This window comes from Chinchilla lanigera, unplaced genomic scaffold (genome assembly GCF_000276665.1).
Source record: "Chinchilla lanigera isolate Chin_1 unplaced genomic scaffold, ChiLan1.0 scaffold00110, whole genome shotgun sequence".
Lineage (NCBI taxonomy): Eukaryota > Metazoa > Chordata > Mammalia > Rodentia > Chinchillidae > Chinchilla > Chinchilla lanigera.
The window spans coordinates 2599229-2623359 of NW_004955511.1; the positions used below are offsets into that span (position 1 = coordinate 2599229).

The 24131-nt window shown below is 52.8% G+C and overlaps 1 protein-coding gene across 1 annotated transcript in view; it reads left to right on the forward strand.

Moving 5' to 3' along the window:
- Positions 1-24131, forward strand: part of Zdhhc5 (zinc finger, DHHC-type containing 5) — a gene marked incomplete in the record, with an annotated part of 27787 nt that overhangs the window by 1876 nt on the left and 1780 nt on the right. The window contains 10 exon segments of the mRNA XM_013506439.1: positions 1588-2678; positions 10066-10187; positions 18376-18533; positions 19125-19297; positions 19411-19513; positions 20278-20369; positions 21535-21667; positions 22653-22776; positions 23391-23500; positions 23717-24131. Of these exon segments, the coding sequence (XP_013361893.1) occupies positions 2575-2678; positions 10066-10187; positions 18376-18533; positions 19125-19297; positions 19411-19513; positions 20278-20369; positions 21535-21667; positions 22653-22776; positions 23391-23500; positions 23717-24131 (1534 nt within the window).

Here is a 24131-nt window from a genome sequence, read left to right on the forward strand (position 1 = left end):
ATAGCCTTTAGTGACTCCACTACTATGCTAATATTAGGCCATGTACATTTTTTCCTGTAGAAGTAGAATTGAAGTAATGTATAGTGTCTGAATGGTACTTTAGACCAAGTTAGTACAATTTTATTTCTTTAATCTTCAGGGTTTTGAGGGAAACCTTTGCTTTAATAGATTTTGCCTTTGTTTCTTTCTTTCTTTCTTTCTTTCTTTCTTTCTTTCTTTCTTTCTTTTTTTTTTTTGATACTTGGTGTCAAACTCAGGACCTTGCACTTGCCAGGCAGGTGCTGTGCCACGGAGCTCCTCCCTGGCCCCAATGCCTTCTGTTGTTAACAAAGTTACTTAAGGCCTAGATTCAGAAGGCTGGCCTTTTTTTTTCTTCCTGGAAACCAAGGATTAAATGCTCCTGAAATCAGGGCCTAGAGAGTTCCTGTGTGTTTCAGCTGTAGTAATTTCTTCCGTCTCTGGGACTTCGCTGTACTCCGCTGTTGGTGTTTGGCCTTCTGAACCCAGTTGTTAAGCGGGTGTGGATCTTGGAGGCAGGTGCCTGGGCCTTCTGAGAATTCTAGAGTACATCTGTATTTTACTATCCAAATTTTCTGATATGTTTAATCTCTGCCTTTGCTTTTAAGTAGTAGGCTGCTGAGGGAAATGAAACTGCTTTCTGTTAAAATTCTACCTTAAGTGAAATGGCTGTAGGTCCAGGTGGTTCTCCTCAGGCATTTAGTGAGGTGGGTGAGAAGGCAGCGGCAGGGCCGTGTCAGCACAGGGCCGGGGATGGCTGCGCTCAGGTGGTTCAGTGGAGCAGCCTCAGGCTCTCCGGCCTTCAGTGCTGCGGAGCTGGGCTGTGTCACCAGATAATAGGGGTAGAGTGCCTTGAGATCATCAGATGAAAAGCAACTTGTAAAATCAAGTTGCTGGTATTATTTTGCTACTGTCATCAACAGAAATAATTGTTACTCTTACTCATACTGGGTTAGGTGGGGCTCAGATTACTTCCTACTAGGCCAGTGTAGGAATGAACAACTGTTGAATCGGGAAGACCAGGACCAGTCCCCATGGTGGATCCAGTTCCTCTTAGAGGGCATTTTATCTTTAATGCAAACTATTTCTCACCTAGCTCCTTTAGTAGATGATTCTCGAAGGCCTGAAATTCAGCTTGTGCCTCTTCAGGGATATAACTAAAAGCATTTGTTGCCCTAATTTTAAGGTTACATTTTTCACAGTAGCAGTAAATACTCTTGTTGCGCAAAGAGAAATCTCTGTTCTAGAACCGCCCCTCATGTTGTGCTCCTGTTTTCCTGTTTTGCCTTTTGTGTTCATGGTATTTGACACAGGTAAGATGGGCCTCTTAGAAGAGCCAGTCCTTTGATGACCTTAGGCGGGGAAAAGCCTTGTTCTCTTCCTTCCTGTGAGAACAGTGCTTAGGAGGGAGAGGATCTGGGTCCCTGTCCTTTCCCTTGTGCATAGAAGGAAGAGGAAAGTCATTTTCTTTCAAAAGGACCTTTTAACTGAGAAGCCTGTGGGGCTAGGGGGTGTTGTTTAGAAACGCCCTGGAAGACTTTCTTTGGTCAACACCTTGTTTTTCTCCAGGTGAGACACCATAACGCAGCTCACCTCTGCATCCGCAAAGCCCACGTTTGAAGACGGAAGATCAGAGGCCTTGAGAAACTTGGAGACGGGGACACCTTTGGAGCTTTGCCTTTACCCACGGTGGTCTGTTAAAGCGTCGTCACGAGGACGTGGCTCTTCATCGCTTTCTGCTTGCTGGGAAGAACATGGCTTCGTGGATTTTACGTTTCCCCTCAGTTTTGCATGAACTCTATGGGAAACAGAGCCTGTAAGAGGTCAGGAAGAGCGGGAAGAGAGTGAAGACGGCCAGGCGTGCTGCTCTCCCTCCCCCGTCAGAGAAGAGGGCTTACAGCGCAGCCCCGTGACAGCTGCTGCCCTGTGTTGGCCATCAGGAAAGGAAGAAATAAAATTAAGGCGCTGTTGCCAGACAGCAGGCCCTGGTGAAGTCCAGGTGCGGGAGTGGTGGCCCCAGGAAGACGCCCAGAAGGGACAAGGACTGCAGCTACAAGAGCTTCTCTTGAAAGCTGACGGGGCCCTGGGTTCCTCTTGAGTCAAGAGAGGGGGCAGGGTGCCCTCGAGTGGAGCTGCTGCTGGGTCTCCTTGGGATTGTGTGCCCACGCCGGATGCCCTTGACTTTCGAAGTGCCGCCGTGTCCGAGCCGGGCTTCGGGCTGCCTGACTGTGTGCTTTGGCCACCTGCACCTGGCTTGTGTGCGCAGCCTGTGGTCGCAGGCCAGTTTCCAGACTCGCTCGGATCTCCTAATCTGCCCCCAGGCCTTGCCCCAGGGCCGGCTCCTCAGCACTTGAAGCCGCCTTTCCTGCCCGTGCTTTCCCCTCCTCCGGGACCTGTGACTGCAGTGCTCTTGGGAGGGGGCGGGTGCTACCTTGGCGGCTCCAGCCTCCCTGGGTTGGCGCCCTCTCCGCCGCCCCTCGCCCCGTTTCTTGCCTGTCCTGCCGCCGCGTGTGCCTGGGCTATGCGGCAGGGCAGCTCTCCCTTCACAGCTCCAACATGCCCTCAGAGTCTGGAAAGAGGTTCAAACCCAGCAAGTATGTCCCGGTCTCCGCAGCCGCCGTCTTCCTAGTGGGCGCCACCACCCTCTTCTTCGCCTTTACGTGAGTTTCCTCCGGGGAGTGGTGTGCTGGGAGGTGGGGCGGGCATGTTCCCGAGTTCTGGGGTCCCTCGGTGTCGCACTCAGAGAGAGGTCGGGGGTGCGGAGAGGCCTCCCTTGCGGCTGGGATAGGCGCTCCCTGACACCCCTGCTTCCGGCTCCCTTCCTGCCGAGCTTCCTCCCCACTCCCTGTCAGCTAGGTGAGGGAGGTGGGAGGAAGCCACCAGAGGCTCGTGGCAGTTTAAGCAGTGAGTTCTGTGGGGAGGAGAAGGAGATGGAAGTCTTCACCTGGAGTGGGTTTCTGCTAGGATGTCTGGAGCTTAGGGCTGAGGTTGTGGAGCAGCTCTGGATCTCCGAGCGAGCGTAAGGCACGGTACACCCATGTGACGGTGTTGGTGCAGGGCTGCTCAGGTGGTCATCTTGGTTTTCCTTTTTCTGTATGGGGGATTTGAACCCAGGGCCTTCATGTTTAACTACAGCCACAGCCCCTCTTTAATTTCTTCTGAATTTTGAGACAGGGTCTTGCTAAGTCACTGTGTTGCCCAGACTGGGCCTGAACTTGTGCTCCGCAGCTGTGCCCCAATGGTGTGCCCAGTGTCCTGTTTTCTGTACTCTCCGTAAGCACTGAGGCCTGGAGACGTGAAGTCCACTGGAGGCCATGCTTGATGTAGGCAGCGTCCTCAGGGTTGGCTCTGCCGAAGGGGGTGAGCGGGGCTCCCATTCCTGTTTGCCTCGGGAAAAGCAGTAGGCACGGGAGGATGCCCTGCTTAGGCTCGAGGGGCTGCGGCGTTCCCAGCTAGAACCTCGACGTGCCTTGCCTGCGTGTTGCGCTCTTGGTGTTGTGCCTCGTTGGCAGTGTGGAAGTGGGCCTATACCGGTCTTCCAAGCTCTAATCCGTTGAGTCACCGAGTTAGCACTCTGGCCGCAGCTTTCAGAGGGATCAGAACACGCTGGCTCTTCTGGAAAGTTCACTGTGATATGGTTCCAGCTGCAGCCTAATTATGAGGTGCTGCTGAGCTGCGTGAGGCTGCTGGAAGAGCAAGAGGCTGAGCCGACAGGCAGTACGAGCCGTTTGGGGCCGGTGAGGCAGGAGTTGGTGGTGTGTGCAGGTCCGTAGTCTGATAGGCAGGAGGAAGGAAAGTGTTGCCGGTGTGCTCCCCGATTTTTAAAGAAGGGGGATGAATCCTTCCCCCTGTCCAGAATCAGCCTGCTTCTCGCCTCCTCCTGGAGCGCAGAAGTTGGGGGTGTTTTGGCCACAGCTTTGGGTCCTGCCCATCCTTGCCAGGTCCCTCAGGGATGGGGGACAGCCCTGCCCTTCTCTGTCTGGCTTTGGTCTCTGTAATTACCTTGCCCAGTACCCTGACCTCCTCTGTGTGTTGACTACCGGTAAAGAAGTGTCAGCCTCTGTGCCCGGACTTGCTTGTGCTTTTGCTGTCGAGACCAGGAAGCGCAGTCAGACTCCTGACCCAGAGGTGTTGCTGGGTGTCTTTGTGTCCTTGTGGCCGTGTGGTCTGTGACACTCTGGCCTTCCTTGGCTTGGTGGCCCTGCTGGCCTGGAGACGCAGAGCCTTGGGAGGAGCCCGGGAGTCGGGAGGGAGTGGTGGTTCTCCTCAGGGCGTGCAGAGTCCCCGTTCTTAATTTGCTGATCTGGAACCATTGTAGCGTTTGGCTGGTTCTACCAGTTTGCCCACAGAGCTGTACGGACATAGGCATTTTCTCAACCGATAGTTGAAGCTGGTTAACCTACTTTTCTCATTCTCTGGTGCCAGTAAAATAGGGGCCTCCTGCATCTGTGGTCTCTCAGCCCCAGGAGAAAAGATCATGGAGATGTGTTTGTTACTAGTATGTGTTTGCAACACATCATAATTACGTTCGTCTTGGTTTTGAGGACATCACTGACTTGGTTTTTTCTTTTCTTTTCTTTCATATTATTTTATTTTTGAGACAGGGTCTCGCTGTGTAGATCAGATTGGCCTTGGACTCACCATGTAGCCCAGGCTGGCCTCAGAGTTACCAGCCCCTGGCCGCCGATTGCCTCTGACCCACAGTGAGAGGAGCCTGGGGTCTGCGGTGAAGTTCTCACTGCGTCCGATTCCGGCTCCCTTTGCTCCCTGAGGTCCCCTGCCCACCCCGGAGTTCTCTCACTTCGCTCTGCGCCTTGTATTTCTGTTCGCGTGCGGTGTCTCTCTAAGCTCATGTCTGGGCCAAGGGGCAGTTATTCAAACACTATTGACCTGTGGTTCTAGCCCTTTTTGGGTTCAAGTCCTGGGAGCGCTCCTTGTTGAAAGCCATAGGCAGCCTCAGAAGGTGCTGTTGGGCTCGGATGGAGAGGTGGTGAAGGCGCTCGGAGCCCGCGCCCAGGAGCGCCTGCAGTCTGCCCTCTGCCTCCCTGCTGTTCTCCGGCCACAGCTGCCTCTTCTTACTCCAAGGCAGGCTGAGGTGGGACCTAGAGGACGAGGAGTGGGAGGAAGTGTCTCTTAGCTGGTAGACATAATTAGTGAAGCATGTAGGCTTAGCTAATCAGGAACAGCTTAGCCTCCATGTTTCTCTGTCAAGTGTGGAAAGCTTTGAGCAGAAATCACCAATGGGCTTGGTCACCAGAGAAATGGTGATCTTCTTCTGCCCAGAGAAGTTTGGACAGAGCAGTTGAAGCCTGCCCCCAGAGCTAGCTCTGCCCCTCTCGTCCCCAGCCGGTGGAAGTGGGCAGTGCGGAGTGCTGTCCTAGTTCATGTCCTCCCCCTTTGCGGGGAGGGTAGGCCGCCCCTGGGGCGCCCAGACTCTACCTGGGAGGCATTTAGGTGACTGCTGGGGCTGGCAGGGCAGTGCTGAGTGAGGCGGGTGACAGTGGGGGCCCGGAGATGATTTGCTAAGCCTGTTAACCCTGTGGCCTGGGGCTCTTCCTCTCTCAGTGAGGAGGTGGAGCCCGAGCAGTTGGTTAAGCAGTATGACCCTTCTTCGGGAGAAACACCTTAGCCGAAGCCCGCGTGTGAACCAGGAGGCAGCAGTGCTGCGGTCCACAGGAGGCTGGTGTGGGGACCTAGCCACTTGCTGTGTTTTTGGGGTTCCCTGAGCCCTTAAGGCTCCTGGCAGCCCCCTTAAAGTCACCCAGTTGGTCTTCCTGGAGTTTCAGCCTGCTGCCAGTGATGTAACTCAGTGCTGTTTGTCCTTTCTGCAGCTGTAAAGGGAGGTCTTGCTCTGGGTAAGCCTCCAGGCTAGAGATCAGGCCCATCCAGAAACGGGAGCGCTTTTCTAGGGACCTCATCCGCGTGCTGGCTTTCGGTTTCTGTCCCTGGCCGGTTCCAGCCCTTTTACCTACAGAGTTGGGCAACCTCAGTCTCTCCTGTTTTCTCTTCCCTGATTGTGGAGGTACTAGCACCTGACTGAGTGGGCGTAGTCTTGTGATGTAGGCCATTCATTGGGCAGTGGCGGATCCTTTCTTTCTCCCACATGGTTTTCCCACCCAGGAGTAGGTGCCTAGGCCCTGCCTGTGGCATTCAGTTGCTGGAAAGTGTAGGTTACAGAAACACAGCAAGTGGGGCTTGCAGGGGGCTTGCTGTTGCTTGGTTTGGCTTGGTTTTTTGATACTGCGTGTCACTGTGTAGTCCAGGCTGGACTTGAACTCCCAATGTTCCTGTCTCAGCCTCCCAAATCCTGAGATGTAGGGCTGTGCTACCCTGCTTGGCCTTTTTTTGAGGCAGGGTCTCTAACTTGTGACTGTCCTGCCGTCCGCATGCTGGGATATGCTGGGATATGTAGGTATGCGCTGCAATGCCTGGCTGCAGGGCAAGTCTTAAGAGAAATGGATCCCCTGTGTGAGGAGAAAATGTTTTCCCATAGAGAGTGGTGGCAGACCTGTGGCCCACATGCTGCAGTGGGCTGTTTGCATCAGTGAGAGCTCTAGAAAGTTTGCCATCACTGTCTTAGAGTTTTGACAAAGCCCTGCTGGATGTGGGGCCCCCAGGGCAGGGAGTGAGTCCTCACTCTAGCCTGGTCTGACAGTGAGGAGCACCTTGAGCCCAGCCGTGTGCCAGGCCCGGGCCGGGTTTGTAGTCCTGGCCTCTAGGCGCTGGCCTCTGTCTCCGTGTCCTGGGTCCCTAGCGCAGGGCTCGGGGAAGTGGAGCTAGGGCGTGGGCTGCAGTGAAGAGTGGTAGGGCCGTGCTAGTTAGTGGTCCCTGTGTCTGCTGTCCTGGATGCTCAGTGAGCCGGCTGATTTCAGACGTGCAGGGTCTTTTCAGATGCTCTCCTTTGCTCTCCAGTTTGTCTCTTGTAGCGGAAGTAGCGAGCTTGAGGGTTGCGTGTGGGTTACGCAAGGCTGCAAGTGAAGCATTATTTGAGGCGGGATTAAAAGCCACAGCTCCTGTGTCTGCTTGGCTTTTCTTTCTAGGAACTTTCTAGTTTTTACTTGGGAAGTGTTGGGGCGGCTCAGTTTCAGGACTGGATATTGTAGCCCCCTCCTGGGTTGCCTCTGGCCTTGGGGGAGTGCTGAGCGGGTGGGCAGAAAAACCTGTTCTGCCCGGACGGCTTAGCCTGGGAATCCTTCAGTGACTCAGCCTGCCTTCCAGGCTGGCCACTCCCTGTGCTGCAGGTGCCCTGTGGTTATGCTGCCGAGTCTGAGAACAGGTCCAGGCAGCTCCTCTCCTTACTCTGGATCGCCGCCCCCCTCAAAGGCAGCAGGCTCCAGCCGCCACTGGCGGTCATCTCAGAGTCTGTCAAAGTGCAGGGGCAGGGGAGAGCCACTCGGGGAGCCAGGCGGCGCGTGGGCAGCGGCTGGAACAGGCTCTGCTGCGCGTGCCCCGTGGCAGTGCGCATTCCCTTCCGAGCGCTAAGGGTAGAAGATGCCGCTTCTGAGCTTGAGTCACCCTCGTCACTTGTAGATCCTGCCACAGTGGAGGCGAGCTTTATTTTGGCAACAGATATTGGAACTGGGTTCCAGGCTCACACGCTTGAGTTGGGACGGGCAGGTATCGAGAGCCCGTGTCGGGTAGGCATCCTCACCCAGGGCTGTGCCGGCAGCACACCCCAGGTCCGGGGTGAGTACTGTGTTCGGAGACAGAACTGTAGGGCGAGTGGGACCAGAGATCAGTGCCGGAGTTGACCTTAGTCACTTCAGTTCTGCTCTGGGCTGGAAGGGCCTTGCTTGCTCGGGTCAGAAGGTCAAGAGGCCACGGGAGTCCTGGTGGCCAGTGCTAGCAATTTTAAGTCGTAGGCACCTCTGCTGTAAGGATTCAATTTATTTTTCCTTCCAATTATCTTCCCAGGCTGTGGGAGGGGAATGAGTCACCCTTTCTCCTCGTCCCCAGGTGTAAACTGAAGCGACAGCTGAGCCGAGGAGGGGCTCTGACTTGGATGACTGGTTTCCAGTTTCTCCCCCTCCCTCCTGAGGAGCCCGGGAGGTCAGGCTCTGGTGTGTCCACCTCTAACCGAAGAACCCAGAGAGACAGGCTTCACTGGGAACCGGAGCTGGTCCCAGGAGGGCAGGACTGTGACTGGGGCTGTGTTTCCTGTGAGATCAGTAGTCTTGCTCCAGCATCACTGTTCTGTGTCCCAAGTACAGCGTGTATCAGGAAAAGCACAGAGTTAAGCACTTTAAAAGCCTGGCACACAAATACTTAAGGTTTTTTGAATGAATGGCAGAATGGAGTTTGGTAACATAGACAGTAGCAGTGAAGATTGTGAGGTGCTTTGTGACATTTTGTCTTTTGAGTTATTAATATTTCATTGGAGAGCTCAGGGCCTGCAAACCTTCCTGAGCCTCTGCCCAGCTGTGCTTTTGGATCTGAGGGGCAGATCATTGTCTCCGACGAGGCCTAGGGGTACGGTGCTGCAGTCCTCCGACTCAGAGTGTCTCATTCTCCTGGCCTGTCTTCCTTCCCTTCAGTGAGCTCTTCTTTCTTCCGGCTGGCCCAGACCCAGGGCCTGAGGACAGATGCTGCCCCGAATCTGGAGATTAAGTTCTCAGCTGTAAGCAGATTAGGGCATTTGCCCCGTCTTGTAATGGGAAATTCTTCTGCGCAGAGGTGGGAGAAGGGGCGTTTGCTGCTGTCAGAACCCTGGCTCCCAGCGGAAGTTCTGACACTGGGACTCCAGGAGGGCCGTGGAGGCAGCCTGAGTGCCTCAAGCTAACCCTGGCTGAGGGCGGGCGAGCTCTTTCCCAGTCAGAGTGAAGCTGTTTCCAGGGGAATTCGGGAGTACTGGAGATGTTTAGCTAGCCCCTTCCTCTGTGGGCCTCGGGCTTTTTTGGGCTTGGAATCTGTTCCCTCCCCTCCTGTGTTCCAGTGTCATGGGGGTGGGGACTTGATAGTCACCCTTGTCTGCATTCTTTTAAATTTCCCAACTTCACAATAATCCTGCAGTTGAGTAAGATCCAGGAATACCTGATACAGCGGAGAAACTGGAGGTAGCCCGAGAGCCATGTGGAATCCGCGGGGAGCACGGCGAGCTGGCGGGGGACAGTGGGCTGTGGCCAGGGGCCAGGAGCCCTAGGCTGGGCAGGGAAGGGAGCACAGCTGGTGTCAGTTACCTCCCCAGTCCTGCTCTCACGTGGGTTAGCGAGGAGTAAGGACACCTCACCAAGTGCGTGGCCAGCCTGGGCTGTGCGCTGAGTTCAAGGCCAGCCCGAACTACACTGTGAGACCCTGTCTCCAAAACAAGGAGACTGCTGCCCTGCCCTCACCTGAGATTTACGTGATCAAGTAGGGCTGAATCTTCGTTTTCTCTGTCTTTTTTTTTTTTTCAATACTTGTGTCTTAGTTGTTTTTCTCTCTGCTGAAACAAAATACCTGATACCCAAAGTTAAAGGAGGAAAGGTTTATTTAGCACAGTTTATAGATGTTCATTCCAGAGTTGGCTGGCTCCAAGGCAGAGTGGCATGGCAGAGGGGCATCGCAGAGGGGAGACAAGTCTACAGTGGAAGGTGGAAGGTGGAAGGTGGAAGGCAGGAGGCAGCAAGCAACAAGTGACAAGCAGTGACTACAGCAGGTCCCTTTCTGTCACTTACACCCAGGGTGGGGCAGCCTTAATCCTAGCATGACACCGTGAATCAATCCCAGCATCACATCCTTAATCCCAGCATCACACACTCTGGATCCAGCCACCTCCGAAAAGCTCCACCTATGACCACATGAGGCTGTGGAGGGACCTCTTGACAGGCCATAACAAGTGGGGACAGATTCCGGAGTCTTTGCGCTGAGATACAGCCCCAACCCTTTTTATTTTGAGACAGGATCTCTAATTTGCACAGTTTGGCCCTGAACTTGTGATCCTCCTTCCTGCCTCAGCCTCCCAGTGGCTTGGGATTAAAGGTGTACAGCACCATGACTGGCTTAGGAGCTGAATGCTCACAAATTTGTGAGTATGGCTTCTGCCCCTCATTTTCTGTGTTCTCTGTGCAGGTGTCCAGGACTGAGCCTGTATGTGTCGCCTGCAGTGCCCATCTACAATGCGATCATGTTTCTCTTTGTGCTGGCCAACTTCAGCATGGCCACCTTCATGGACCCAGGGATTTTCCCTCGAGGTAAGCTTTCTTGGAAGCTCTTTGTCACCGTGGGAAGACACTGTCGATCTTAGAGTCCTAGGATTGTCGGGTGGTTCTGAAGTGGTTTTTTTTTTTTTTTGGTCTTTCTGAGACAGGGTCTCACTATGCAGTTCAGGCTGGCCTTGAGCTCCCTTTGTAGCCCAGGCTGGTCTCAAACTTCAGTGATCCTCCTGCCTCAGCCTCCCGAGTGCTGGGATTATAGGCATGCACCACCACTCCTGGCTGGTTCTGAAGTTTTGAGGGTAGAAATCAGGGTCAGGTCTTGAGGAGTGTATGTCATCACTACTTCCGTTAACTCACTTTGTGTCAGGCCTTTGAGTTTTTAGCTCTTCATTCAGTAAGAATGTATTTAGGGCATGGAGGCCGATTGGGGCTGGCAGTACAATATTTCCAGTGATGTCTTGGGCCCTGAAAACAGCGGGAGGCACGAGCAGGTTCTTTGAGCATAGGAAGAGGGCGGTTGGCTCTGCAGAGAAATGGGGGAAGCACTGCTGAGAGCAGTGGGAGAGATGGTGCTCGGTCCATGCTGGAGGACAGGGTGGTGGTCTTGTGTTGTTTTGGAGACAGGGTCTCATGATGTAGCTCATGTAGCCCAGGCTGGCCTTAAACTAGTGATCTGCCTGCTTCAGGCTCCTGAGTGCTGGGAGTACAGGTATGTGTCACCGCGCCTGGCTGCGGAGGGGAGTTTGTACAGAGGAAGCAGGGTGACCATTAAGTGGTGAACTCAGCGAGATGGCAGGGTCCAGGGCAGGGTGAAACCAAGAGAGGCAGGAGGAGACCCAGAGCCAGGCTTCAAAGGGCTCTGTGAGCTAGATTAAGTGTTAGATGGCCAGTTACCGCAGATGACATTTCTTCCTTTGACAACAAGAGGTGTGTAAGTGGAGGAGTCATAAGATCAGATTTTCTTTCGCAAAAATAATTCTTTTAAGAATACCTGCATGTGCAAGCACCGCATTGTTTCACTAGTGTAAAACCTAAAAGAGTTAATTCAAACTAGGAGGTATGATAGACATTGTGAAATGATAGGAAAATGCTCAAGGGTAAAGGGCATCTGGGATGGGAGAAGGGGAAGGAGGAGAAATTTTGTATGTATGTATATACAGGATCGTTAACATAGTTGTTCTACTGTCTTCTATTTCTTTGCTGAAAGAAACTGTCAATGAGTCCTTGATTGATGAATACTGCATGTCTCTGTTTTCCTGAGAAACCACTTTGAAGATATCAATATGTAATACAACAAGCATTGTTAATTTCCTACCACTTTGTTTGTAAGTCTGTATTGTCTGTACTGTTCTTTTGCTATTTTGTAAAAGGTTGTCTGTCTGTTAATGTTTTCCTCCTTTTATTTTTAAAATAAAAAAATAAAAGAATGAACAGGTACCTTCTGGTGGCTGTGGTGATAAATAGTACAGACCAGGGAGAGCTGAGCTTGTGGCTGGGTTTAGGGGTGTGTCCCATGTAGACTACAGCATTGCTCCTGCAGTCTCCTGGGCGGGCGGGTGGAGGAGGGTGAAGGCACTCATGCTGTGGTGCCTTGATGCCGCCCTGCCTGCTCTGTGCTGTAGTCAGGCGGAGCTGGGTTTGTTTAGTGTTTGGATAGGACAGGGAGGGGTTGTCTCAGGGCAGTTTCAAGGTTCCTAACTTACGACCTAGGTTGGGTGCTGATTTTTAGAAACCACAATGTGCGTTATAGAAATGTTGAACAGGTAGGGAGGGAAGACAAAATATTCTCAGGTATACTTAAGTTTTCTTTTTTTCTTTCTTTCTTTTTTTTAAATGGTACTGGGCATTCTACCTTGGTCTCTTTATACTCAACTTTTAAACTTTGAGACAGCCGGGCGTGGTGGTGTGCCCCTGTAATTCCAGCACTCACAGGTGAGAATCAAGGATGGTCATGAATTTTGAGGCCTTCTGGGCTACACAGTGAGTTCAAGGTCAGCCTAGATTACATAGCAAAATCCTATCTCAGAACAAAAAAGAAAAAAATTTGAGACACGGTGTTGCTATGTCATTAAGTGGCCCAGGTTGGAATTCTCCTGCCTCAGCCTCCCAGTGTACTAAGGTTATAGGTATGCACCCCCCACACTTTTTTTTTTTCTTTTTTGTCTTTTTGAGACAAGGTCTTGCTGTGCAGTTGAGGCTGCTCTTGAGCTCACTTTGTAGCCCAGGCTGGTGTCAAACTTGCAACTATCCTCCTGCCTCAGCCTCCTGAGTACTGGGATTACAGGCTTGTGCCACCACACCCAGCCCCCCATGCTTGTTTATTTAAACATGCTTTCTAGTTCTTTAAGTTGAACCAAAGCCTCATGCATGCTAGGCAAGCACTCTACCACTGAACTACATCCCCATCCCTTTGGTTGTGTATGCAGTGTGTGTGTGTGTGTGATGTTAGAGACCTAGTACATGCTAGACAAGCACTCTGCCACCAAGCTGTACTCCCAGCCCCAGACACCCCAGATCTGAGGTGCTCCTGTGACGCCCAGGTAGAGTTCCCCAGTGGGCAGTTGAGCAGTCAGAGTCAAAGAGCAGTTTTAGAGACCATAAGCTGTATGACGTGTGAAGTGCCGGGAATGAGACTGCGTGGAGAAAGCAGATGGGGGTGGGAGAGGCCTGGGGTCGCCTGGTCATGCACAGCAGAGGAGGGTGAGGGGGGCAGGGGGACAGGGTGGGGACCCAGGCCAGCTCGTGGAGCAGCTCTTGGCTGGCAGTGTCAGGGGTTGCAGAGCTATCTGTGGTTGAGGGACTGAGGGGTCAGGGGTCATGACAGGAGCGCTGCAGCGGTGTTTGTGCACGAAGCACAGCCAGATCCCAGGCTGGTGGTGTGGAAGGCCGTGAGTGGGCAGTGAGCACGCGATGTGAACAAGTTTCAGAGTCCCACCTTCGGGAAGGGTTGGGGAAGGGGAAGGGGCGCAGGAGCTTAGGGGGAGAAAGGGCTTTTTCAGGGTGCAGAAGACCTTGGTGGTTGGTGGGGTGAGGACAGAAGCAGAGAGCAGCAAGGTGCAAGTAGAAGCAGGCAGTGGAAAGGGAAGGTGTGGAGAAGGGCGCTTCCGGGTGCACGAGGAGGCTATGCTCACCGGAGAGCCGGGCATCCTGGGAAGAGAGGGGAGGTGGGAAGGCTCTGCTCTGCCCTGCTCTGGCTCAGCTGAGAGGCAGGTGGGGAGGTGGGGCATGCGGCAGCGCTCCCGGTCCTGCATCTGTGTGCCCGTCTCCCTGAGGGAAGGCGCTTTCTGTCCCTAAAGCCAGGAGTTCAGCGTTGTACATCACGTATGTAGTGATCTGGAACAGCGTTTGGGGTGATCGTTTCTCAGAGGTCACTGTGCTCAGATCCTTCCGTCTGGAAAGGAAGCGAGAGGACATGGACGTGAACGGCGCCCTGTGCGATCAGCTGTGACTGTAATCCAGGAGCTTGTACGGGAAAGCGCTCACTTCCAGCAGAAGGGTCAGAAATGTCAGGGTAACTGGCATTGGAGTTTCTTCCTTCCAGAGAAAGGCCCTGTACTTAAAGGTTTCTGTCTGAAGCGGTGCACACCTGTAGTTGCAGGTATTGGGGAGGTAGCAGTGGAGGCCTGCCCGGGGTTAGGCCAGCCTGGGCCCTACAGGGAGACCACCTCTCAAAAACCAGAGATTTAAAGAAGTAGTGAGGATGGGTGTAGTCGTCCTTTAGGAAGTGCTCAGAAGACTTCCACACCTCAGAAAGAGCAGCTGTTACGTTGTGGTGTATTTTCTTCCCATATTTTGAAGTGTTTTTTTCTTGTCTTTTTTGTCTTTGTTTGTTCCTGTATTGGGGATGGAACCCAAGGCCTTTCCACCGAGCTACATTCCCATTTTTAAAAAAAATTATGGTATTTTTAATTTTGATTTCCAGTTGTGGTGATGCATGCCTGTAATCCCTGGACTTTAGAATATTTCCATTGATGAATTATTAATTTTAATTTTATGAGTTTTATTATATTAGTACTTAATAGGAAAAGATATTACAAAAATAAAGTATTAAGTCTTTAAATATGTATCAAGTGTTTATAAAAAAGCATTGTAATTTCAACATCAGTTGTTTTTTGTGTACTGAGACTAAAAAAAGAACAACACAAATAAATTCTTACATGAGCTTCAGTGAAAATACCAGTAGCATGCTACAAAAAAAACCCTCCAGTTATCACACCTAAGGCAGCCTGCGCTCCTAACAATGCATGTTCCACACACAGGCATCGGTTACACTGACAGCACGTGTTTTGCTTTCCTGTCCTTTTTGTGGGACATACTTGACATCTCAGTGGTCTTGTTGTTTTGTCAGGAGGTTCTTAATATATTGCACAGTGTGTAGTTAACAAGAATATAAAATATCAATAAAATCAAGTATTAACTTTTTAATATGTATTGCATGTTTAGAATAGACATTAACATTTTCGCAGCAGCTGTGTACTTGCTTACAAAACCTAAAAGATAACTTCAGAAATACATTCCTACGTGAACTATAATAAAAGTACCAATCGAACTCCACCACAGAGATAAGCTTTGTTTCAAGTGTCACACCCAAGGTAGTCTTCAACACGGGCCGCCTGCGTGTTCCAGGACATGTCTCACTCGCACTGAGAGCAAGTATGTTTTGTTCTCTGTCCTTTCTTGTAGGGCACAGGTGACAGCCTTTTTGAGCTCCTGTCGTCGTAGGTCTTCGTGAGGCTGCACCCGCCTGTTCACCTGGCAGCTCACCAGTGTGCTCTGTGGGTTTCTTTTTGCATAGTTCCCCGCATACACACATTTTGTTTTTCTTCTGCTGTAAATGGTCTCTTATGAGCTGCAGTCCCAATCCTCTAAGAAAATTTCTCTGTGATATTTTGCATTTGTTTTCTTTGTAAGCTGTCAAACTATTTATGCCACACACGGTTAGGACCGAGTAAAATACAACTGTTGTCCAGTGCTCTGTGTTCCCAGTGACGTTGTAGCTGCTGCATAGCTCGTCAGCATCTCTCCCACCTTCGGTTTTGTTGTAGAAAGTTTCACTCTCGGGCTTCCCTTGCGTTGAGGTTACCCTCTCAGTAGTCCAGCTTGGTGAAGTGTTGGTAGCCGCAGTACAGGTTTACTGTTCTTTGCCATATATGAGGCCAGTGTTGTATCTTTCTCAAATCCAAAGATTGTGCTATACAGTTCTCTGTTGTGCAGTTGGAACGTTTCACTTGAAATTCCTGCTTTGTTCTTGAGTACAGTTCCTGCCTGGTCGGCTTGTGCTGTGTCAGCAAACGCAGCGTCAGTTGGAAACCGGTGAGCTGAGTGGCGCACTCTGGTCAGCTCGGGAGGTGGGACAGTCGGTCTGTTCACAGCGTCACTCGGCATGTTGCGTGGAGCCCCAGGGTAGATGTCTCCACTGAAACCGTAGTAAGGCTGCCCATCTGCGAGGGCATACGTTTTTATGCCACATTCTGACGCACTGCTTTTCTGTTTTTTCGGTACCAGGAATTGAACTCATGACCTTGCGCTTGCCAGGCAGGTGCCGTGCTGCCGAGCTATATCCCGGCCCCCACTGCTTCTCTGTAATCTTTTACATTCCTGTGGTCACCATGAGAAATCTGTGCTAAGTACAGCAGACCTGTGAATGCTTTCAGTTCAGCAAGTGAGGTGTCATAATAAATACATTTTTAATATGGCTGTTGGTGCATACAGAATGTTTTACTTGCATTTCAGCCTTTGTGCATTTCACCGCATCTTGTAGCATTTCATCTGTAATGATTTCCAGCACTGAATGTCAGCGCTGGCGCTCTATCCAATGTTTCTCCCCTGCCAAGACCTTCGCTATATTTTCCTGCCTAGTTCCAACACTGGGTCATTACATTTGGTTGCATGGCCATTTTGCAACATTTTGACTAGTCACATGTGTGCTCGCATTGCTGTTTTCTTTGTCATCTGAACCAAGGAGGTCTGTGTCTATATCAGTCTGATTCTTTTTCTTTCCTTCTTTCTTTCTTTTTTTTTTTTTTTTTTTGAGACAGGGTTTCACTATACAGTTCAGGGTGACACTGAACTTACTTTGTAGCCCAGGCTGGCCTTGAACTCGCAGAGATCCTCCTGCCTCAGCCTTCTAAGTGCTGGGATTACAGGTGTGCACTACCACGCCCAGCCTATCAGTCAATTCTTGCTCCATTTCAGTGTCACAGAAACTTTGGCTCACATGCCCAACGTCATTGACATCATCATCATCATCATCATCCACCCACACCACTTTTCTGTTATGAAAACATGTATTTTATCATAATGGATCATGTGCATCATCCATGCATGAGTAATCTGATGATTCACTTCTGACTTCCTCCAAAACTTGCAAATCTGGTTTTTCATGTGCCATTGTACTGAACTGGGCTACTTCTACCGGAAAAATCAAAAGGAAAAAATGTTTTTAAAGAATCCTGGAGTGGTGTGGGTCTGTTGGACCCTGTGTGATGCTTGGTTAAACACACACAAAACCACTTGGTCTAAATCCTGCTTTGCCATTTTTGCACACGTACACACTCCTTGCCGTTTTTTTTTTTTCCTTGCCATTTGTTATACTGGTGAACACATAGATTGTTTCCTGTATCCCTCAGGAAACAGACACACAGCCAGCTACTATTATGCTCAAGTACAAATCTACAGTAGAAAATGATGGGTCTGCTGAACCCAATTGTATGCCCTATATAGTTGTCTCAGTTAATTTTCTCATTGCTGAGACAAAATAGCCGACACCTGCTGGGCATGGTGGCACACGACTGATCTTAGCACTCAGGAATTGGACGTGGTGGTGCACACCGTAATCTCAGCACTCGGGAGGCTGAGGCGGGAGGATCGTTGTGAGTTTGAGGCCAGCCTGGGCTACAAAGTGAGTTCAAGGCCAACCTGAACTGCATAGCAAGAGCCTGTCTCAAAAAGACCAGAAACAAAACAAAACAAAAGTCCTAGCACTTAGGAGGCTGAGGCAGGGGGATTGCTACGAGTTTGAGGCCAGACGGCTTCATAGTGAGTTCAAATCTAACCTGTACTGTGTAGTGAGATCCTGTCTCAAACACATCACATCAAAACAAACAAAACAAAAAACAACCTGACACTCAAAGCTAAAGGAGGAGAGGTTTACTTAGGTCACAGTTTGTGGAGATTCAGTCCTTACTGGGCTGGGTCAGGGTGGTGTGGCAGAGGAGCAATACAGAGGAGGAAGAGTTCATAGCAGGGCACGCAGAAGGCAGCAAAGTACTGAAGATGCAGTGAAGCAGTATGCAACAAGCAGTGACAACAGCAGCCCCCCTTCTGTCCTTATATTGGATCCAGGCTGCCCACCCTTAGGGGCGGCACTCAGACCCAGGATGGGCAGCCTTAATCCCAGTATTGCATCATGGGTCGGTTGCAGCATGAACCCTTGGTCCCAGCATCACACGCTCGGAAAAGCCCCCCCTGTGACCACATGAGGGTTTGGGGGCCTCTGGACACATCCGTGACAACAGCCAGGTGTGACGGCACAAGTGCACAGGGATGGCACAGGGAGGCTGAAGCTGAGGGACCGAGTTCGAGGCTAGCCTGGGCTACGTAGTGAGACCTGTGTCAGTCAAACAGAGCCGAAAAGGAAGTGCGTGTGAGACTCCTGGGGAGGGGAGGCCATCTGGCGAGGGCGCCACGGGGAGGAGCTGGCGGTGCCCACAGTGAGTAGGGTGGTGTGGCAGAGGAGCAATACAGAGGAGGAAGAGTGGGTGCCGCATGGTCCTGCAGGCTTGCTCTTGGTGTATCTCGATACGTAAGTGACGGTTGCTGTCGGAGGAGTTCCCGCTGTGTGGGGCAGAGGCCAGCTTGTGCGCGTCGAGCGCCCTCCCTCCCTGAGTCATTTTCTCTTTGAACTCCGTTCCCCACACAGATAAATCCCTGGGTGCGCAGCTGCGCCCAGCGGTGGGCGGCCCCGTCCCTTGGCTTTTCACCTGTCGGACTGAGGTCCTCCAAGGCAGACGCCACGCTGCATGTTATTTTTCCACTTGCTATAGGTCTGCGCAGATTCCCCGTCTCTTCCTTTTGCTGTTTCTATTTTCATTAGTACCTGTTTGCAGCCCCTAGGTTTACACTCCTTGTGTGTGGTTCAAGGAGGTGTACTTTTAATACCATTACGTCCCTAGTGCTTCCTACAGTTTTCGGCATAGCTGTTTTAATCTTTTCCTTTCCACAGCGGAGGAGGATGAGGACAAAGAGGACGACTTCCGAGCTCCCTTGTACAAAACAGTGGAGATCAAGGGCATCCAGGTGCGCATGAAGTGGTGCGCCACCTGCCGCTTCTACCGGCCGCCACGCTGCTCGCACTGCAGCGTCTGTGACAACTGTGTGGAGGTGAGCACGGATCCCGGAACCTGACCGGGCGCTTTTGGGACCGGTGTTGGCCTGGAAGTGCCCATGTGAGCGGCTTGGAGACTGCGGGGTCACAGGAGGGGCGCTGTCTCCCTAAGGGGCACAAGTGCAAAGCCACTGTGCTGCTTTGTCCTGGCTGCGAGTTTTCCTGCTCCCACAGAATCACGCTGTGTGTCCAGATTTAGTTATATCTCCTGTTCGGGGATTCTTCTGCAGCCGCTTTTATTTTTAATCTTACTTTTACCTAGTTGTGAGCAGTTGTCTGCCAGATTTCCCTTTCAAAGGCTGTCCTCTCCTGAAGTTTGGTGTGCAAAGCCTTTGACATTTGTCACTTTTGGAGTTCCTTGGTCATACAAGATGAACTGGCTTCAAGAACTGGCCCTGGCCTCTGACTGACCTCCGGAAGGTCTCCCTTAGGGCCATAGAGAGCCTGTTGTGAGCTCGAGGACTAAGTGGTCGACGTGGCCCTGTGCGACTCAAGAGTTCCCCGCTTTCCCCCTCTTCTCCTCTCGGAGTGGAGGTCAGGGTGGCAGCCGGCCTAGGGCACCTCTCCAGCTGTGTCTCTCTGCCTAGGAATTTGACCACCACTGCCCCTGGGTGAACAACTGTATTGGCCGCCGGAACTACCGCTACTTCTTCCTCTTCCTCCTCTCCCTGACAGCCCACATCATGGGCGTGTTTGGCTTTGGCCTCCTTTACGTCCTCTACCATTTGGAGGAGCTCTCAGGCGTCCGCACGGCTGTCACGTATCCTTCAGGCTACGTGGGGTGTGGGTTGGTGGAGAGGAGCTGGGGAGGTGCGGTCCTGGGGAAGATGGTGCCAGAGGGCTGGGACATTCTCCTTGACTGCTTGGCGTCAGTATGGCAGTGATGTGTGTGGCGGGCTTGTTCTTCATCCCTGTCGCGGGCCTCACGGGATTTCACGTGGTGCTGGTGGCCAGGGGACGCACAACCAACGAGCAGGTATGGAGCTGCTGTGGGGGCAGTGGGGCAGCTGGTCTTGTGCCCTGTCTGGGCGTCGGTGCTAGCGGGGATGCTTCTGACCCAGGGTGGCGGGGGCTACCGGGTGATTTTCTGGAGAGGTGGGTGGGGCGGAGTGGTGGGTCTGCGCCCTTGGGCCGTGGGAGTGGGGCCATGTCTTAGTGCCTGTGGGCTGCAGGTGTGTAGGCTCTGAGGGCGCTGGTGGGCCAGTCGTAAGACATGGGCAGTGCCACCTGGACAGGTGCCTTTGCACGCACAGTTCGGTCAATCTTAATGGCTTGCCTGGTCTTTATAGCGGCCGAGGACAGGTGCTCAGAAAAAAATTGTGTCTGTATCAGACATACAGCTTTCCTTGCCATTCCCTAAGTGATGTAGTGCGAATACAGCTGTAAAGTATTGTAAGGAGTCCAGAGATGGTCCAGGGTGTATGAGATGTATACATGCCGTGCCATTTGATGTAAGGGACTTGAACAGCTGCACATGATCTGTTTGATGTTGGAAAACAGTGTCATTTGATCTCTAGAAACCGATGTTCAGGGTCAGAGACACTGCCCCTCTGGTGGCTGGGATTCAAACTGAGGACCTAACTCTAGAGTCCCTGTCCACAGCCTTCTCAAGTGGAAGCTTCTGGATGGTCCCTGTGTATTTTGTTACTTCTGCATCCCCCAGTTAGTTGTTGCAGAGTAACCTGCTGCTGAGGTGCGTTGGCTTAGATCCTGATGAGCTTGTTCTCTTGCCCTCTCCAGGTTACGGGTAAATTCCGAGGAGGCGTGAACCCCTTCACCAATGGCTGCTGTAACAACGTCAGCCGCGTACTCTGCAGCTCCCCAGCGCCTAGGTAAGCCCGGGCCCCTTGGGCTGGGTGTTCGCCCGGTCGGTGCTTCGCCTCCTCCGGCTGTGTTCTGGTGCAGGGTCTCAGTCTCAGAATGGTGAGATCCTGCCAGGGGGAGAGGTGCCTGCCCCTCAGGAGCCTGTGGCTCTAGTTGGCTGAGGTTGCAAGAGTGGATGGTAGATGAGACCTCCCGAAGGCCCAGAGCCAGGCGCCTGCTCCCTGGCCTGTCTTGCTGTGGTTCGTAATGGAACCAAGAACGCTCTGCGGCTGCCTTTCTGCTGGCAGCCCCTGCAGGACTAGGGTGTTCCTGGTTTGAGGTTAAACCCAGGGCTTTGCCCTGTCACTGGACTGCTCCTGGCCAGGAACAGGTCTTGTATTTGGCAACAAGTAGGGTCTTTTGTTTTGGTTGTTGCTATATCTTAGCTCCCAAATAATACTCTTCAAAAATATTTACACACCTGTTTTTAAGTCCGTAGGTTATCACTCTGATTTGTATGCTTTAAAGTTACAGTACAAGATCTTTGCATTAAGGTCTGACACATACATGTTATTTGCTATGATTTATTTTACTTTTTTTTTTGAGATAGGTTCTTGCTGTGTAGCCCAGGCTGGTAAACTCACAGATCCTCCTGTCTTGGCCTCCTAAGTGCTGAGATTACAGGCATAATTGCCACCATGCCCAGCTTTAAATATGTTAATTTTTAAATGATCATCTCTTTTTTCATCTGGTGATAAAATACCGTATTAGTGCAACTTTTCTTGAGAAGTTGACCACACGTGTAAACGAATTTTCCCATTTGTTTTATTTTTTAAATTTTTTTTGCCTTTTTAAGATAGGGTTTCATTATGCAGCTCAGGCTGGCCTTGAACTCACTTTGTAGCCCAGGTGGGCCTCGAACTCACGGTGATCCTCCTGCCTCAGCCTCCTGAGTGTTGGGATTACAGGCATGCGCCACCACGCCCCGCCTGATTTTCCCATTTGGACATGGCCCTTCAGCTGCCATTAAACAGAAGTCCCCAACCTAACTTAAATGAGAAGGAACTGCTGGTGAGCGGGACAGTGAGACCTCAGCCTGCTGTAGCATGACCTGCGCTGCTCGCCCGAGGCAGGCAGGACTCTGAAAGGAAGGCAGGGGTGCTTGAAGGAAGCCTTCTTACTCTCCATACGCAGGTATTTGGGGAGACCAAAGAGAGAGAAGACGATTGTCATCAGACCTCCTTTCCTTCGGCCGGAAGTGTCGGACGGGCAGATCACTGTGAAGATCATGGACAATGGCATCCAGGGGGAGCTGAGGAGAGCGAAGGTGAGGGTGCTGGAAGTGAGGGGCGGTGACTGGGGTCTCTGCCGTACTTCTCACTGTTTGGTTTGCCGGCTGGGCCCTGAGCTAGGACCGCGTGTGCGCTGAGCGTGTGCTCGCCTCGTGCTTGCCTCGGAGGCACACCGAGATGCGCCTCAGGTCTGCAGCTTCCTCACAGGGGCATTGTGCTCACATCACGTACATCCCAGGCTTCTCCTTCGTTAGAGTTCCAGTTCAGGAGTAGAACCGCGCCCCTTCGTTGTGATGTCTTCGTAAGAAGACTTCCCGGCTGGCAGGTGATAGGAGCGGGACGCAGGGTTGTTAGCTGAAATGAACAAGCAGGTGACAGTGGAGCGCTGTTGGGAGCGGCCTGTGTCTCGCACTGTTCCTGCGCTGGTCCTCGCGCTTTGTCTCGGCTCCTGGCCTAGAGATGCCCTGTCACGCAGGCACGTCTCACACCGCATCGTCCTTCTGGGGGGAACTGAACGTGTAAAGGACCAAGATGCCAACAGATTCGGGAAACGGGGAGGAAATACTCAGATGGGAGGGAGAGCAGGAAGTGGGGGGGGAAGGAAGAGGAAAAAAAGAGGAGAAAATGGAAACCAAGCTTTTGTGTAGGTGAGGGGAAGAGAGGTTGAGGGGAGGCAAGTGGGATAAAAAGCAAGACCCATCCTGTGCAGGAATGACTTCTCCACGATGAGCGTGGGCATTATGTATATCTAAAACGCACTGATAAAACGAATCTAAAAGAAAAGCGGGGTGTGGTGGTGCACACCTGTAATCTCAGCACTGGGGAGGCTGAGGCAGGAGAACCACTGAGACTTCAAGGCCAGCCAGGGCTACAAAGTGAGTTCAGAGCTAGGCTGAGCTACATAGGAGACCTATCTCAAAGAAGAAGAGGAAAGAAATGGCCGACAGCTCTGCTGCGCCTCTCCCACAGCTCTCTAGTGTGGGTGCTACAACCCTGACCCTCCCTCCCTCCCCTGTGCAGTCCAAGGGCAGCCTGGAGATCACGGAGAGCCAGTCCGCAGACGCAGAGCCGCCGCCACCCCCCAAGCCGGACCTGAGCCGCTACACGGGGCTGCGCACGCACCTCAGCCTGGCTCCGCACGAGGGTGAGGCCCGGGGCTGGCGGGAGACGCCTCTGCGGGCGGGGGTGTTGCTGGCTGAGGACAGGTGCCATTGAGCCCTTTAGGGAAGACATGTTCGGCTTCCGGGCACACCAGAGGGGTCCTGTGGCTGCTGCTCACCCACCCTGAAATGTGCACCAGCACTGCATGCCCGACTCCTGGCCGCAGTAAATCACATTCCCTACATGTTCCTTTTCCTTTTTGGGGTCCTAGGGATTGACCATAGGGGCTTCACACTGAGCTACATCTCTGGCCTTTTTGTTATTTTTTGAGACAGTGTCTCTAAATGTTTTTGTTTTTGTTTTTCTGGTAAGGGGAATTGAACTCACGACTTTGCGCTTGCCAGGCAGGCGCTGTGCCGCTGAGCTAAATCCCCAGCCCCAGTGTCTCTTTAAATAACTTAGTGTCAGCCCCAACTGGGCTTGAAGGCAAACTCCTCCTGCCTCAGCCTCCCAGAGTGCTGGGATTCCAGGCTGCACCACCACGCCTGGCTCCAGGCTGTTTCCTTTGCGGGGTGGACGTGTGCCTGCGCTGCCCCTGCCCTGTCCTTCAGGCTCGACCTCACGGTTGTGATGTGGCTCCCGGCTTTGCTTCTGCAGACAGCAGCCTGCTGGGCCAGGACAGCCCCCCGACGCCCACCATGTACAAGTACCGGCCAGGCTATAGCAGCAGCAGCGCGGCGGCCATGCCTCACTCCTCCAGTGCCAAGGTAGGGTGGAGCCGGCCGGGCTCTCCATGCTTGCCGCTGCAGACTGTGTGCACTGGTGTCCTCAGCAGAGGGGTGCGCGGGGCCGCAGAGCAGAGTGCGCACGGCCTGCTGCGCGCGTCCTCGGCTCCAGAGTCCCGGATGTGCGCTCTGCAGCTCGCGGTCGCCTGGGCCCGCGCGCGCGGCCGGCTGGCTCTGAGCACTGCCCTTCCTCCCCAGCTGAGCCGCGGGGACAGCCTGAAGGAGCCCACCTCCATTGCAGAGAGCAGCCGCCACCCCAGCTACCGCTCCGAGCCCAGCCTGGAGCCTGAGAGCTTCCGCTCTCCCACCTTCGGCAAGAGCTTCCACTTCGACCCCCTGTCCAGCGGCTCCCGCTCCTCCAGCCTCAAGTCGGCCCAGGGCACGGGCTTCGAGCTGGGCCAGCTGCAGTCCATCCGCTCGGAGGGCACCACCTCCACGTCCTACAAGAGCCTGGCCAACCAGACGCGCAACGGCAGCCTGTCGTACGACAGCCTGCTCACGCCGTCGGACAGCCCCGACTTCGAGTCCGTGCAGGCGGGGCCCGAGCCCGAGCCGCCGCTGGGCTACACCTCGCCCTTCCTGTCGGCGCGCCTGGCCCAGCAGCGCGAGGCCG